This window comes from Seriola aureovittata, chromosome 16 (genome assembly GCF_021018895.1).
Source record: "Seriola aureovittata isolate HTS-2021-v1 ecotype China chromosome 16, ASM2101889v1, whole genome shotgun sequence".
Classification (NCBI taxonomy): domain Eukaryota; kingdom Metazoa; phylum Chordata; class Actinopteri; order Carangiformes; family Carangidae; genus Seriola; species Seriola aureovittata.
This window is the reverse complement of record NC_079379.1, coordinates 19,423,164-19,440,873: the sequence shown is the minus strand read 5'-3', so window position 1 is coordinate 19,440,873 and position 17,710 is coordinate 19,423,164. Positions and strand designations below refer to the sequence as shown.

At 40.4% G+C, this 17,710-nt stretch overlaps 3 protein-coding genes across 3 annotated transcripts; all 3 read right to left on the bottom strand.

The window, feature by feature from the left end:
- Positions 1-1,098: 1,098 nt before the first annotated feature.
- smim12 (small integral membrane protein 12) lies at positions 1,099-3,671 on the bottom strand. The gene is made up of 2 exons (XM_056399359.1): positions 3,566-3,671; positions 1,099-2,292 (listed from the first exon to the last, which is right to left on the bottom strand). Exon 2 carries the CDS (start codon positions 2,260-2,262, stop codon positions 1,987-1,989), a length of 276 nt encoding a protein of 91 aa, XP_056255334.1. The 5' UTR covers positions 2,263-2,292; positions 3,566-3,671; the 3' UTR covers positions 1,099-1,986.
- A 2,487-nt stretch (positions 3,672-6,158) lies between these two features.
- pef1 (penta-EF-hand domain containing 1) lies at positions 6,159-11,561 on the bottom strand. The gene is made up of 5 exons (XM_056400211.1): positions 11,443-11,561; positions 9,908-10,154; positions 8,267-8,422; positions 7,496-7,639; positions 6,159-7,324 (listed from the first exon to the last, which is right to left on the bottom strand). The coding sequence occupies exons 1-5, from the start codon at positions 11,461-11,463 to the stop codon at positions 7,095-7,097; spliced, it is 798 nt and encodes a 265-aa protein (XP_056256186.1). The 5' UTR covers positions 11,464-11,561; the 3' UTR covers positions 6,159-7,094.
- Positions 11,562-12,096: 535 nt separating this feature from the next.
- On the bottom strand, positions 12,097-17,469 carry gjb9b (gap junction protein beta 9b). The gene is made up of 3 exons (XM_056399472.1): positions 17,354-17,469; positions 13,764-14,261; positions 12,097-13,246 (listed from the first exon to the last, which is right to left on the bottom strand). Exons 2-3 carry the CDS (start codon positions 14,151-14,153, stop codon positions 12,821-12,823), a joined length of 816 nt encoding a protein of 271 aa, XP_056255447.1. The 5' UTR covers positions 14,154-14,261; positions 17,354-17,469; the 3' UTR covers positions 12,097-12,820.
- Between the last annotated feature and the right edge of the window lie 241 nt (positions 17,470-17,710).

The window sequence follows — 17,710 nt, the reverse complement described above, 5'->3', positions numbered from 1 at the left end:
AATGGAAGAGGTTTGGAACAACCACAACTCTTCCTCGAGCTGGTCATCGAGCCGAGCTGAGCACTTGGGGGAGAAGGGCCTTGGTAAGAGAGGTGACCTCGAAACCTGATGGTCACTCTGGCTGAGCTCCGGTGCGGAGATGGGAGAAACTTCCAGAAGGACAGCCATCACTGAAGCCCTCCACCGATCTGCGCTTTATGGCAGAGCGGGCAGACGGAAACCTCTCTTCAGTGAAAGTTTGCAAAAAAAACACCTAAATGTGAAAATACACTTTTATTAAACTATTTCTTTTATTTTAATGTGTATTCTATCATTGTGTAGGTACTCTTTATTGTGAAAACAACAAATTATAATAGTTTATCAGTATATATATATATATATATATATATATATATATATATATATATATATATATATACATATATATATATATGTATAAAAAAGAGGGGGGGTGGGGGGGGGATTCGTATCTGAGACTGACTTCGATGTACACGGGTTCACCTTTAAAACTCTGGGTCATGAATCAGCTGACGGGAAATAAACCTGCATTTTTAAGCTCAAGGACTTGCCGCTCAGACCACAGCCGTAGGTCAATTTTAAGCCAGCTTTGAAGACGTGAAAAATCCAGGCTTGTGTCAAACAATCAAGTCAAGTTAATTCAAGTCATCCACATATGAAAAACAGTGTTTTAGCCGACAAAATAACAATGCTGAACTTTCTGAATGGATTCCTCTTTTCTTCAAATTTGTGCCAGAGGTCAAATTCCAAAAGGTGAATAGGTTGTTCATTTCCACCATTTATCATCGCTTTGTCTACTGTGTTCTCTTTCAAATAATTTCCTTCTTGAAGCTGAATGAGCAGAGTCATTACTTCCTTCCTTGGTCTTAGATGTTACTTTCTGTCCTTGCCAGCATTATTGTTTCATAATAAAGGGGGATTTGATATTTGTTCAGATGTGAATGTGAAACAATGCCTCCCAAAAACAAGTGACAAAAAATGAAACTAAAAGTTTTCTGACGTTGTTGCAATAAATCTACATAGGAAATTTCCCTAAGATGATCCGTGACTGAGACCATTAACTGAGTGGTCAGTCAGACATGCACTTTCAGCATATAAACACAAGTTTCTTTTATTAAGCACATTTTTAAGTAATACACAATTAAAACTTCAAGTGTCCAAAAAGAAGAAAAAAAAAAAAATCCAGACTTTCTAAAATGAAAGTATCGTGTAGATGTTCAAGACAACAGGACTTAACAGCTTAAACTTCCTGAGAGACCTCCCACACTGCTGGCTTATTTTGCCACATACCATCAAACGATATATGAGATTAAAAAGAGCTAGACAACAAAGACCTGTCTTTCTTCCTCCGCTTTCATGTTCACAATCAGACATTCTTTCTTAACATAAAGAAAAGATTAAAGAAAGACAGAAACACTTGTGTGCGTCAGGCTTGGAACATGACATTCATTTGTTTGCGAGAAATATCAACATAAAGTCACAATAAAATCTGTGTCAGTGCCACAACTAGATTTAAATAAAACAGACCATGTTTCTCTTTACTTGAAGCCAGAGGACAAGCTGACAACAAATTCAAACCTTGTAGTCAGTTCAAAGCCTGAACACCCAAAGGTTCCATATTCACGTTGTTGTAATTACAGTGACTTGATTTAGTTATTTGTTATAACGCACAAACAGGCATGTGCAACATCAAGTGGAAGGTCAGAGAACCACGTACAGCACGTATACGCTATATTTGACTGGATACAAGACAGAGTATATGTTTTTTAATTACCCTCCTGTTTCTAGACAGTGTCTGAAGTTAACACAGGCAAGCTGATTCTTTCTGGTGGCCAGGAGTGAGGATGTATGGCTGCGATGAATTGGAAGAATAAGTGTTTTTGCCCTCTTGTTCACCCCTTTTGCTCCCAGTGCACTTATCCTCCTGCTGAGAAAGGGCAAACACGAGTGTCTACCACCAGCAGCTGGTTAGCTCTTTTCGGGTCGGTTCCTGTTCAAAGCTGCTTTGGGTGTAAACTCCAGTTTCTCTTTCAGGCTAAGCACCTGTGTGCTGTCCATACCCACTTGTTCCTGCAGCTTCCTCTCCTCCCTCAGCTCCAGGATGCCCTTCTCCTCCTCTCGAGATTTCGGGGTCCCTCTGATGAACCACTCCAGGTGGTAGCCCACTGCTCCGACCACAAAGGCAACAGGAAAGGTGACATAAGGAGCATAGGCCCGCAGTGCTGTCCACATTACAGGCCACATGATTGAACACTGCTCTGGCTCCCAGGTGCTCTATGGGGAAAGACAGAATAAAGACTAAGTGAGTTTTAGCTAAAATTAATTATAATTATAGTAATATAATTGGAGGGAATAGTTAAGGGCCATTCACTCACAAAAAAAACATTATCTTACCTCACTAGTTCTGATTTGATCATTTAAACTGTAATAAACATTTCTTCTCTATTGGTTCCCCCTTGTGGTTCCAACCTGATTCTGACAGTTAAATCAAATCATGTACTGCTGCATAATATGTAACTGAATTCAATAATAGGCTTTTACCAGCATGAAAGTATCTGTCTGCTGTTGAGACCATAAGAAAAACACAGTTGAGAAATGAGTGAGTTTAACCAACCTAAAAATAGTTCAAGTAATAATCGTCTTCAAGACAAGAGTGTAGATTTCTTTAAATTTGCCAATCCATGAGTTAAAGAAAAAAATGTATTTAACATGTGCAAATAGAGCATACCCATACATGTAATGATAATGTGCATTTTTTTGTAGTCACCATATTTATACTCAGTGAAATATGCAGGCCTATCTGTCCTTCTCATGCCCTCCTCGCCTTCTCTTAGCAGTCTATGTCTGCAAACCAACAACAAATAGCCATAGCATGCACACAAACAAATGACGCAACAGAGCAGTTAACAGTAACTACGTCCAAAAAGTACAGTATCTCAAATGTAAGCAGCTGAAACACCCTATGGAATCTAATGTATTCTCCACTGTCAGCATAACTTTATATTTATGTATGAACGCTTCATGTTACGATAACGTTTAACATTTACAAAAGTTAGTTTTGTGGTAACGTGCTTTTTTGCTCGTGTGTCACATGCATGCCGAATAGGAAAGGGGTTCTCCGCGAGTCGCAAAAGTTATTGTTTGACGTTTCACTTCGTTTGGTTAACTTAGTACATGAGCAGGAACATTTTCATGGCCTAATTTCTTACGGGGTTTGGCGGCGTCGCGTCGGTTTAACTGTTAAGCTAACCGATGAATGGCGAGTAGCTGGGCTCAAACAAACTCAGTGACATGTCGTCTTAAAATATTAGACTACAGCTAATATTTTTCAAAAGGCTATCTCCAAGTACTGGGTTATGTGGCGTTACAATGTCATCTAAGAAACTGTTTGTAACCGGGTAACTACATTAGTAACGTTAACGTTTTAATCCTAGCAATGACACACCACACTCCACCCGTTGCGTTTACTTGAAATGTGCCTGTGTGTATGTTTATCTCTCAAAGAGTTTGATAATGACACTAGTTTATCTCATTAGTCTTCACTCACCTCTACCGTTAGCACGTTGATGCAGCAGTGGATCGACGCAACTTCCGCCCGACTGTCTGTGACCTTCCTGGTTCATCCTCATTGGTTGGTGAGCTTCGCTCTGTTGTAGCCAAGAAGGTTTCATCTGCGTTTGCCTCAGTGTTTCAGCGCCGCCTAGTGATACAAGTGCTACACTACTCTGAGAGTAGGAATGCCAAAATAATCATCACATTTTTCTTAACACAAAGGGAATCAACATAACTACTATTATTGCTGGTACTGATAGTGGCTGGTACCAATAAATTGTATGACACTTAGTAATAATTAGCCTATTTTATAAACAATAAAAAACATATGTATGTTTAATCGAAGGTAATTAAAATGTGGACTCAATGCCACAGAGAATGAAACTATTCAGATTACATATGAAGTTAATATAACAGAATTGCAACATTTATAAAGTAATTAATTGTTCGAGTGGCTTTTGACACCTGAAACAAAACAACTTTTTGCCACAGGAAAAACAATCTAATTTTATTTTAAAATGTCTTATTAAGCTGTTGAAGTATCAAATACTTTATAATCAAACAACCTGAAAAGCATGTGTTTTATGACTATATTTGTGTTAAAGGGAGCTGAGTTCTTGCATAACACACATTGCACTGGGAGTCATAAAAATACCATCTCTTTCTGTGTTCAAACACTCGATGGCATTCTTGTGCAGAATCCTCCTCTCGAGAAATTCTCATGAGAGGCTGACAGATCTGTCACCAGTATTGTGTCATATGTTGACAAGGAGTGAGCTACCCCTCTTGGATCACAACCCCCTCAACTGCCAAGATAGGTTTCTCTTAGTTTTTTAAAAGCACAGTTTGGCATATATATATAGACAGAGACACTTTCATAGGCTTGGTATACTGTTGAAAGACAAAAACCGTTCACAAGGGCTTTGCTTTTGTTTACATTAACTGCCTTTGAGGGATGCAGAGAAACTGTGTCCATTTCAGTCACCCAGCGGGAAACCATAAACAGCAGAGTTGCGTGTAGTGGAAAAAAAAATATTCTACTGTATTTTCTGGGAAGTGAATCACTAAGTTTTCTTCGGAAAACTCTGTATGATTGATGACGCTGAAAGTTTTCCATAAAACTGTACCAATGCTGGGCACAAGGCTGATCTATAGTGGCTGGAATGCAGCCTGTCATGGAGCAATGACCACTTCTGACTTATTGGTCATTTGTGAAGACACAGGAAGTGAAAAAAAGGGTCCTATTTCCAAATTTTTATGTTATTATTACTTCCAGTGACTGCTGTGATGGTTGATTAACAGGATTCTATGTGGGTGATTACGTTTCATGCTTCAAAATGATTCCTCCCTCTGTGCTGTCCATCTTGTAGTTGCCAGAACTGGCATTTGATCAGTCCTGTCAGATAAAGTGAAATGTGCTCATTCCCCGCGGGAAAACAACATTACTAGTGCCAGTTCTACTTAACCACCAACCTTAGCAATGCCAGGATTATTTCATCAGCTTCTGTTTATTAGTACATGAGATTTAGAGCTGCACTAGCCAAGATTTTTATGTAAAAATACAACCGGCTTATCAGTCCAAATAACAAACTGGGGCTGACAGAGTGGAGTGTCACGTCCTCCCTAACTGAAGCCCTGTAGACCTGTTCTGTTTGCCCAAGTTAATTACAGATGTCAGGCATGGTCAGTGGTGGGAAATTTCCTCATTACACAGGAAATGACAATCAGGATTTAGGTTAAATCACTGCTGAATCACGTAAGCCAGAGGAAGTCTGCTGCACGGTTCTCTATGGGCTGAAACCTTCAAGCATGGTGCACTTCTGGCCACACTTGGAAGTCCCCAAACTCAATCTTTTGAAAGCAGTGCAGACACTTTACCACCTCCATGTTCAGGTGACATGTCAACAGAGGAGGGTGGATGGCAAGGAGAATATGACTCAAAGCGTGCTTAAGGACCTGGGACAGCTAAATTTAGTTTCAGATTAAGATGGAGGGAGAGGAGTAAGGACGAGATGGATGTGAGATACGACCAAAAAGGATGCACCAGAGGATTTGATAGATTGCCTGTGATTTGGAAAGAGACGAGGAGAAGCAGGAGGACTCTTGACACAGACTGTGATCAAGCAGAGTAACAGATGGTGAGGAAAGGAAGCGCCAGATGTGGAGGGGGAAAACCGGCTCTTTTGCTCTTTTGTGCAGCCAATCTGTCCTACAAAGGGAGAAACGAGTAACCAATTTTTTTTTTCTTTTTAAAGGTCAAAGGTCATGAGTGTGGTCTAGAGTTCAAAATAAAATAAAATAACAATTCAGAAATTATTTTTCTTAGTTTAAGTACTTACAGTTACTGAACAGAAGAAACCTCAAACCAAGCTCTCAGAAATGTCACACACCTTATCTGTCGCATTGACAGTAAAGTATTAGCCTACTGGTGTTACTATGGTATGGCTCCTTTTACACAATATGAACCCGTTAGATACAGATTAAACACCACATGCAGTATGTAGCTTCATATATCCAAACTCTTGTAGGGAACTGTGTTTTTTCGTTAGTGTGAATGGTTGTCAATTGAGGAAATGATACAATCACAATGTGATACAAAAGCATTTATTTATTTCTGGCATTAAGAACCGTTTTGGCATATTCAGCAATCAGAATATAACGTATACCTCAGTGGTGTGTATTTTCTGTTACAATGCTGGCCCCAGAGTCACTGAGGAGAAAGTGGTAAACATCATGGAGAATCTGCTTTGTTCATTGCATTGGGTCTTTTATGTTTTGGTCACAGATATATATATATTTTTTAATCTATGGATGATACTAGCTTACAGGAGAGCAATTTGGCAAAAAAACAAACAAAAAAAAAACATTTTCTTTCTAAAACACTCCAAATGACTTAGTTACAGGGCTTTAAAAGCAGCACTCCACTAAATGTGAGGTTAGTATAACTCAGGTATTAGAAAACATGCATTTTTTTAATGCACATTGCAACAAAAGCAATATTCAATACAATGTGCAACCAGAGTGGAAATACCCCTGATATATATATATGAATTTAAAAGGGTAATGTTTTAATGGCACAGTGCCATGTAAATGCTGCATGTGAGGAAATTCACAGATATATCATAGTCATTGTCATACAGACAAATGCATGTACTCTACTGTAGGAGCAGAGCAATTATCAATAGTGAATTTGTTTCATTCTTTCACTTATTTTCTTTTATCTCCTCTAGTCCAATGTTCAGTGCTGATGTTAGTAAACAAGAGACTTGCTAATTGTCACCAAGGCATCTATGGTAAGACTGCTCAGAAGAACTTGCAGTGTAACCTTAATGCAGTAAAGGTTTTAGTTGCCTTAACAAGAGCCTTATTTACAGCAACAAGCCATGGAATAATGTGGACTGGCTGTACTGCATACATACCGACATGTGGGGGCACTTATGGGAGAAGCCTGAAAACTGAGCAGAAAATGACCTGAACATGGAATGATGCTGTGTATCCGCAGTACAGAGAGGACTGTCAGTGGCTCACATGAGCCTGGTGATGGCACCAGAGAGGAAATCCTCATAGTTGAGACGGACGTTGCCCGTCATGGACGTGTCCCTCTCCCTGAAGACCTGCGTCATGCTCTGGAGCTGGGTGCACACATGGATGAAGCGGTCCAGCTGGATGCCGGGTCGCCCGCCCCGGAAGGAGAAGCGCTGTACCAACGTCTCAGAGAACTGGGGACTGAGGTTGTAGCCCATCTGAGCGAGGGCTGAGGAGAGGAGGGGGATGGAGGAAAGAGAAACAAGACTGGAGTGAATTCTTGTTTCTCTGTTGAAAGATTTGGGTTTTCCTTTGGTCTTACTGTTGCGAGATTAAAACATAATCATACAGACACATCCCAATTAACTGTAGCATATTTAACATGCACAAACAGGGATACCTTGGTGTAGCTCTGTGCCACTGATAGACCCTGAGCGGTCTCTGTCATACTGCTGAAACAACGCTCTCCACCGCTGCATGAAGTCCCACAGTGCTGAGAAGCTAAACACGTCCATTCGACCCGACCGTGTCTTGTCAAACATGTCTAGAAGAAAATTAAAAAAAAACATAGTGTGTTCAGCCAAACATGAGTCGGACAGTTTCCCTCAGTTATTGTTGCACATTCTTTTGAAATAGAGCAAAACTGTGAGGTGCATTTTTCCGCATGTTTCCAGCAAGCCGGTCCTCCATCATCATGGATCTACTCCTTATGCTATCTAAAAGCAGCACACAGAAGTCACACATTTCTCATTATGGTAATGGTAGACATTAGTCACTGCCTTGCAAACGCAACTGGAGATACTCACACAAAAAACAGGCAACAACACAAACATGGCTCAGTCATTTTTTAGGCTGACTCCTGGTTGCCTGAATTTATCCTTTTAGAAACAGAAGAAATTTCTATTACGAATGGAAGATTGAGGAGGCTGCTGACATATAAAACCAGCCTGTTTTCTTTTCCTCAACACTCCCTTATCCATTTGTTTTTCCTCAATAACCTTCCCCTCCCCTTCACTGTAGCCATTGAGGTGTCTGAAACTATTTTACGCAATTAAACACTGTGCCATTCTGCCTCAAGAAACACTGTCAAAACATTTATAACAAGTTCATCAGCAGAGAGCTACCTCACACTCCGCTGAGCATTTCATTTGGCTGCAGCTGGATGACTTACTGATCATCATGAGGCAGGTCTCGTCATTAAAAGCCGACCAGTTGGAGTTGACAAGTGCCTGCTTCAGCTCCTTGAGGTTGATGAAGCCGCTGTGGTCCGTGTCAACAGTGTGAAACCACTGGTACGCCTCTGGGTTAACACCAGGAGGAATGTTACCTACAGAGATGAAAAAAATCAGAGCAATGGGATGGTGAAGAGAGAGGAGAGATGGGTTCAGACTGACTTTGAAGACAGCCATCACTTGAAGATTGTTTTCTTTGCATGCTCTTGTTTCCAACACTGTTTACCTTTCCTTCTTCTTCTTTTCCTTCAATCTGTCTCAGCCAACCAGTTTGATTTATTCTCTTTATTGTTTTCCATCCTTATATTTTCTACCACTTATTATTATTTCACTGTAGCTCTCAGGCTTTGAGGAGTAAGGAGAATATATGAAAACAAGAAGTAGTAAAAGAAAGAAGGAGAAAAAAGAGAAAAAGACAGTGAAGATTCTTAGAAATGAAGCATCTGCCTCGTTCTGATGCAAAATAATTGTTTATTTACTGGGAGATGAAGAAACACACTTCCACCGTCTGACAGATGAAGCTGTGCTGACTCCGTCAAGCAGAAACTTGATCATAAAAAATAATACATCTGTGCTCGACAGAGTCTGGTAAACAGTATGGTATATAATGACTGTAACACACAATATACTCTATATATAATTGACATGCCATATATAAATATAATTCATACAACTAAGTACATTTTAAATGTGCCGGAGTTAACAAAAAGCAGTAGGTGTCTGCATTTTACTTGCTCGAAGAAACCGTGGATATGAGAAAAACCATTATAATTTTAGAATAAGAATAAGAATACTAAACATAATATGCATAATAATGATGTTTAATAATGTACTGTCCTTCAAGTTAAGGATAATAGCTAATCTCCCCCCTAATACCTCCTAGCTAGTACCTCCCCAACAGTAGTTATACATGCTAGGTGTTTTCATCAGACACTGAATGTGAAAAAAGGTAGAGGCATGGTCAAAGATTGAGAAAAAAATCATCTTAGTGAGACGGAAATGTGTCCGGACAAGAGGCTGTTATCCGAATATGTGGAGAAAAAGAAAGGGAGAGTTGGAAAATATGGTGTTAGACAAGGGGCGGAGTGGAGGGAGGGCTGATTGTCAGAGAAATGAATGGGGAGAGAGGGACAGGTGACACTTCAGGCCAGACCCTGATGGATTTGGTCCCTGTGGGGAGTGATGGCAGTGTAGGCTATTAGGTTCTGACTTCGGCTTAGCTTCTACAGGAAACAGTGTAATCACACATACACACACGCACACAACACACTCTTTACCCATCTGTCTCTTACTCCGTTTAGCCCTCACTCAGTATTACTGGAGTCATCACTCCAGCCGTGTAATCCTGCTGAGGGGCACAAACTGAACCCTGTCTCTACATGACTGTCTGGGAACGTAAGTCATTTTCTATCCATCATCCCACCAGAGAGCAAGAGAGGACGAAAACGAGAGAGAAGCGATGAAGAAGGCGAATCAGAGCCTATCTGCAGTCTCCTCACGTTTAGAATATGCCTGTCCAACTCCCACAGGCGAAGGGAACCACAGATGCTTCCACAGCTTCAGTCTCAGCCTATAGTTACCTGCAGGAGCATGGTGTCCATAAGGTCCTCCATGAGGCTGTCCCCCGTAACCCCCATAAGGCCCACTGGGGGCAGCCCCTGGTCCATGCCCATATTGCCCTCCATGACATGGGGCTCCATAACCACCATAAGGACCTCTTGGTGGACCTGCAGCACCTCCGTATGGAGCTGAGGGGGCAGGCCTATAGACACCATGGCCTCCCCCATATGGCCCCCCTGGGGGTGGGTTGCCCCCTCCTGGATAGCCCTACAGTGAGAGACAATGGCAAAGTTCAGTGAGACTATATGATAAGTACAAAAAGTAAACAGGTTTAGCGTATGAGTATTACCACAGATATACAGAGTACTTTAACTATATGTATAGAAGTACCCAGTGGTTAAAAGTACATTCACTCAAGCTGTACCTTAGTTATGTTCTGAGGAACTTGCACTTTACTTGACTATTTCCAGTGCAACTTTGTACTCCACTAAGTACATTTCAGAGAGAAATACATATTGTTCTAGATTTATCTGACAGCTACAGTCAGCCTGCAGATTAAGATTTTACTTACAAAACATGTCATTAGATTACAAAATCATGAAGCTATGTAGTATATGCAGAATCAGGGCTGAAACCATTAGTGGATTAATCCATTAAGAGAGAAATCCTCATAACTATTTTGATTATTGATGAACCATTCAGTTATTATTCAGGCAGATAGTGAAAAAAAATCAAACAATCCCAAGATCCAGCCTCTCGAATATGAGGATCCTTCTTTATCATATATCTTTGTCATAGTGTGAATACATTTGAGTTTTGGATATTTGGTTGGACTAAACAAGACATCTGAAGACGTAACTGTGATCTCTGGGAACTTGTAATAGGTATTTTTTCCCACATTTTGTGAAATTTAATTGACAAATCAACCAACCTAAAAAAAATCATCAGCAGATAATTGATATCAATTCAAAGTAGTTACTCGCTACAGGCCTACAAAGTAAGCAACACATAACAATCTGGAGGGGGCCGTTCTAGGTTTTTCTACTTTTTAAGTTTAAATACACTGTGCTTACAAAACTTCTGCACTGTCCCTTAAACTGTAAGAAACTTTAAGTTGTGGTGGGATATGTTTACATGGAGGTATCGCTACTTTTACTAGGCTAGAGTATGTGAATATGTCGGTACATATCTGCCCCGTTTTAGCTAAAGAAACAGTTACACTGGCTTCCACATGAAATTAACCAAGGCTGGCGTCAAACTAAAACTAGGAATAATTAACATTGACACATTGTTGACCAAAGCAATTTTTATATACATACAGCAAAACTGTCTACTGTTAAGTGAAAGATAACAGATTACTTTACCTTTGCCAATCTTCTTACTTTACCAATCCCCTGCTAGCCAAAGTACACAAATGAAATGGCTAACGTTACTCGTGTTTCTATCGAATAAAGCATTAGCCTACGTTATATCAAGACGATAACACAGTTTTAAACTATACTAATAGGTTATTATAACTAACATAAACAAAACACAAAAAGCAGTATTTCTTTACCTGGCCGTAGTGGAAACTCATGACAGACTAACTCCACTTCCTTCAATAACGCAGCCCTGGAGGCGGACACAGCAACGTTCGGCCGGCTCAGGCTAACTACTGGTGCATTTCCGGGTCTGTCAAAACCGCACCCGCGTCCCCTGTTCCTGATTGGACGACGGAGTGGAAAAGTGATGACGACAGAGCAGATACGTTATGTCCATAACTCTGGTATATATCACCCCTAACGCTGTGCATATTTGCTGTCTGTCTTTGTTAATTATGTTGGGCTACTTCTTTTGTGCCTTACTTTGAATATGTAATGTAATTATTAATAAAAAATAAATTAAAAAAAACAAAAAAAACTCTGGTATATATCATCGAATAATTAGTGAGTTACTCACTTACTGTTTAATTCTGCAAAAATTATAGAGTCTAATGGGATAACATAATATTTTAATTATTTATTTTAATCTAATTGAGATCTATGAATACTATAGTATTCTTATGAGAAACCAATGCACAATGCACTGGTGTTGTATGGGATGTAATATATTATATATATATATATATATATATTCACATATTTAACTATACATTGTTTCATCTCTTTTTCAAAAAGAACAAAAGGAACACACACTTAAATATTTTAGTGAAATTACTTTATAGATCATAACAGCAAATACAAAATGGAGAACAAAATATATTATCTAGAATCTGACTTTTAAACAAACAAACAAACAAACAAATTAATAAGAATGTGTGGGTATAAAAAGATGTTTGGTGTCATATTTCAGTGGTATGAATTAGTGCATAGACGTGTCATACATTCATTGAGCGATTCTGATTTAATTGTGTGTGGACACAAAATGTCAACAAGGGCCAGAGTAACTTTTGAAGCATAATGAGGACAATTTCCGTCATACTCCATATTTGAGAACAAAAACTCTTCAACTGATTTCTGCAGTTTACTGTTTCACACCTGAAGTGCTCTGTGCTTTATTTTGTTTTATACGTTAGGGGGCAATGTGTATTTTCAGGGAAAGGGTCCACTCTGTAACTACATCACATGGGGTCTTTCAACATTTTAGACTTTTAGCAGTTTTATTTACAAAGTATCTGATACCTGATGCTACTGGATGATAGGAATACACAAAAACACAGACATGCACACATCCACGCACTCATACACACACATAAACTTTTAGCTTCTTCTGGTTAATTTGCATGCATCAGGTGTGCATTCCTGCAGAAAGTCATTTAACATGATAATATTTACAAACCGCTGTCTCAGAAATCCCTGAATTGATGAATATCTCTTTGGCGGCGAGCTGCAGTTCACCACGTATTCTGGCACCTTGGGTTGTTAACTCAGTTTTTCAACATAGTTGCTGACATATTATTTTTTCTCAGCCACTTCCTCAGCCTTGATGTTAGCGAGGTTCTGGATGGATATTGTAGGATCCACTCTGATGGGTGAATTGGGCCTGAACCCTGACCTGGGCGCTGACAGCAGCGCCATCTCATGAGTCTCGGCGAACATCCTCCTGTCTGCTTGAACCTTCTTTCTAAGGAGTTTCTGGATGCGTTTGCAGATGAGGTAAACCATCTCACAGATACACATGAAGATGCAGACGGCAGAAGAAACCACCATGAAGAGGGTGAAGATCCTTTTCTCGGTGGGTCGGGATATGTAGCAGTCCACCGTGTTGGGGCACGGCGGCAGGTTGCACTTGGACAGTCGGGGCAAGTCATAACCTTCATAGACATGGTAGAGGATGTAGAGGAAGCCGGCATCGAAGCCTGCCTTGAAAATCAGACTCGTCTGTGAGAAGATGAATGAAGGTTAAAGTGGGAGACACATTTTTCAGCAAGTTTAAAATTAATGACAGAAAAGTACATCTGCCTGTCCATCCATCATACAATATCCAAGTGGTTTCTCAGTCACTACATGTTTGAATTTAGAAGAAATTATGCTTTTTTGACCTAATGCTCGATTTATAACAAAAAGAGAAAAGAAAATCAACCATTGCAAGATTTGAACTCATACAGCTATAGTCCAGTTTGGAGGGATGATAAAAACCTGTTACTGAACCTGCAAAAGAAACTGTCAAAGCTGTTTTTCTTGTGATGAGGACTAAACAAATAATATATAATTACACAGGTGTGTTCTCCACTCTCCTAGCCACTCATCCATGGCAATTATTTTTGACCTTTCTAAGAATGACTTACTTCAGTTTGGTCACGGCCAAAGCACTGCTGGATCTGTTTTTTGTTTTTTTTTCTCTACATGTGGCATCTCCAGCAAAGCCAGGAATGAACTTCCATTACTCTGTTCTTACCAGGTACGTCCACCACAGCCCTCCACGTTTCTTCCCAGGGTTGGCATAGAGATGGGAGCCTTTGTGTGAAGTGGTGTACTTCAAGTCCTTCTTCTCCCGGTACTTGACGTGACCGACCACCATCAGTGACGGACAGGTGACGAAGATGAGCTGCAGGGCCCACAGGCGGATGTGGGAGATGGGGAAGATGTGGTCGTAGCACACGTTTTTGCACCCTGGCTGTTGCGTGTTGCAGTCAAAGTCCTTGCTGTCATCGCCCCACACCCGCTGGGCTGCCACCACGAACACCATCACCCTGAAGATGAAGACCATGGAAAGCCAGACGCGACCGAACACGGTGGAGTATTTGTTGACCCCACTGATGAGGGCCTCCAATGCAGACCAGTTCATGACTGCTGCCGAAGAGGTGGAGGAGGGAACGAAGGAGGCTGAGGGAGATGGAAGAGCTCTTCAGTAGCGCAGGTGGAATTGGTGGGATGGTGAGCTGACCTTGAGCAGCTGAAAGAGAAAGAGTAGATTAGACAAAGGATAGCAGCAAGCACTTAAAAGCTAAAACCTTTCTATTCTTTAGATAACACTGCACAATTTTATTTTCGTATATTTCATTTTATTTTAAGGCAAGAATTGCACCTGGGTGTAAAGAAAGTACTCCAGTGATTTTGAACCACCACAGGTTTAAAGAAGATGGTCAAAATCAATGTAGCAGCTCAGATATCCTGACTTAACATCTCTAAAATTTGGTAAAGATGAACAAATCCTTAATTCTACATTTCCCATAATGAAACTAGATTGTGCGTATTGTCATACCCACCCTGTCTGGTAAATGCACACATCTTTCAGACTCTACGCTGCCAGTTTATAAAGCAAGCTTTCTGCTATAAATCTATAGTGTCCAAATCCAAGCTGACACAACCCAGATGACATCACTGTGACATCATCAGACCATTTTACAGACTTGACAAAGCGCCACTAAAGCCCCAGGAGACATTATACAGCAACTCCCACACAAAGAAATGTACTCCTCATGACAAATTAACTGAATTTGATGTGGAAAATAAGTGGCATGGCCTTTTAAAGGTTTATGTATTTGCAAAATAAGTTGTATTGACTGTAGATACTGAGTTACAGTATCATAGATGTACACAATTAAATACATTTTACATGCAAAACTATTATTTTCCACATCCATATCAGTGAGACTATAAATATTGTGCTATTCCTCCACCCTAAGAAGCGGAATAAACAACCAACAACAATTTTAAAATGGTGATCACCTCTGAGGAAACAACAAGCGAGAAACTGTTCTCAAACAAACATATTCCCTGTCATACCTGATTTGCATTTGCACAGAGCCACCGTTTCAATACTGACTGGTTGAACATCAATGAGTAAGTCATCACCGGAGCCGCCCTTTGCTGAAAGGACAAACTAATACTCTCAATAGTCAGCTATTTGAACAGTGTGGCTGATCAGGCAGCCACAGTCATCTCTGTAATCCCAAATGCCTTTCGCAGTCTTCAAAGGACTGCTAAGGGACAGCATTTCACTTGTGAAGGGAATTTAAGTTAAAATATTACCATGTGGATTTAATGGTCTGATCGTGTGCAGACTTTAAAGATGGAGCTGTGATGTTGTTATTTTTAATGAAGTGGCGGTTGCATGTGGGCACGTGCATGTATGTGCATCACAGAATTACTGAGGTCTAAAATCAAATAGATACTCATGGGTTTAGACTGGGATGGGAGGTTTGGAGCAACAGGTGTAACTGTTTAGGGAGGTGTGCAAACATCCTCTTTCTAATGCAAGTGTAGTCACAAGGAGGGTGTGCTGTGCTACAAAAGGGTTAAGATTTCTCAAGGATTTCTTTTCAACAACAAAGACGAAAAAATGCCTCTCCTCTACATTTACATCTCATTCTGATGAATGCTCACGGCCTGACAGCGAACAAGTTGGATAACAGCCTCGCTGTCCACTGTTCCGTTTCAATTCCGCCTCGTCTAATCCCAAGTATTTGAATTCGGAAACACTTTCCTTCAGCATTTCGGCATCACTGTAGACATATTGAGCTGTCAAATCAGTTGCTATTTTCTCTCTCATCCAGCATTCCTGACTATTAAATTACACAGCATGAAAAAACTTGACTCAATCAAAGCCTTCAGAATCACAACACAGGCTACTGAAAGCCACTGACACTTTCAATCACGGCTGATTTTACCTACACTTTATCTCTGCGTCTGAGTGGATAACACAACTGGTGATATTAACCTTAAAATTTGCCTCACCCTGCGCCTTTAAGACTGTTCCTCAGTTTTAATTTGAGGAGAGGCTGTAATTCTTCATGTAATACCAAAGATAAATTTGCAAAATCACACCAACGTATGCACAATAACTGTATCTGCTTTTATGCAAACATATAGAGCGATAGATTTCTGTTTCACACATAGATGGAAAAGAAACCCTCAATGACAACAGCATATCTTGTCTCAGGGAGATGGCGAAGCCGGACCACAATTTGTTGTCGTATTTTGCTCTAGATTGCAGAGTTGCCTTCCCTGCCACCAGCAGCCGACCTCGTCTATCTCTTTTGCGGCGTGTTTGTCTTTCTCTTTGTTGTGACAGACGAGACGTATCATGCTTTCTCAAGTGAGAAACTGCTGGTTATGTGAGGCATTTGATTCCAATATATCTACTCGGTGCGACGCAAATACTGCTCTAGTGCATGCTCCTGGCTTTATTAAGAGTCGTACACAGTGTGGGGGAAGTCAACAACCATAAACATTCCCAGCATCTTGCAAACAGGTGAGGTTGTTAGGCGGGGGATGTCCAAACATGCCAACATAACTCTTAGACTCTTATCACTTTATACCTGTATAAATTCTCTTGATCCTCTGTGCAGATCTCCACTATGTCTACTGCTTTATCTAGCACCTTGTATATGTAACCACCTCATCTGACACAGTGATAGATCTTTGACTGTGACTCGTTCTACAGGCTGAGCTAGTTGCAAATACTTTTCTATCCACAGACACTGCACTGTCTGTATGAGTCAATGCTCCTCGCTAACAAGGTGGGGTTGAAGTTCTCTTGCGTGTGGCTTTTTTTGTCTCTCTCTCTCTCTCTCTCTCTCTCTCTCTCTCTATATATATATATATATATATATATATATATCTCCTTCCTCCCAGCTCTGCTTTTCTTTCTTTTTCTGTCATTCGCACATCCTGGCTTTGTACATTCAACATTTCTTCCATTTTTCAAGGTAACACACATCTGCCAGAGGTGTAAAGCACAAGCAATCCATGTGTGGTTTTATTCGCACCGCTTCAAGTTATCCATCTTTATAAATCTCATTCCTTTGTATGCACCAGGGCTGAGCTCTTCCCTTGACATACAAGATCTTGCCTCGCTGTGTGATAGAAAAGGAACATAATGAACAATGTTCTTGCCCTTTTACTGTCCCATTTTTTTTTATTACACTATCTTCTGTCCTATTGGTTTCTTTTAGTTTTCATCTCAAATTAAACTGAAATTCAGAAATTCATTTATAGTGCTATTTTATTTCTAACAATTCTGATAAACATAAAACGCCTTACCTGTGACACAAGGAAGAGGTATAAATGAGATGTTTCCTGACTGGCAGGTGAGTGTGTCCCAGCAGGACCTGTGACTTGTGGTCTCACCTGTGACAACTGACTCTGAGGTGTGAACATACGCAAAGACCTCAGGAATGAAGGAGGGTGGAACTTCACATACAGTCACGCAACACACCCTCATCACCTGGACTTGTTTTGCATGTGCAAATCTGCCTCAGGGCACTTTAAGGGAAGAGGATAGGTGAGAGAAACAGAGATAATATCAGACAAAAGGAACAGCATTGACAATTGGACATGGGATTGGGCAACGATAATGACAGTTAAACCAAAACCATTTAGAAGAACAGTTAAACAACA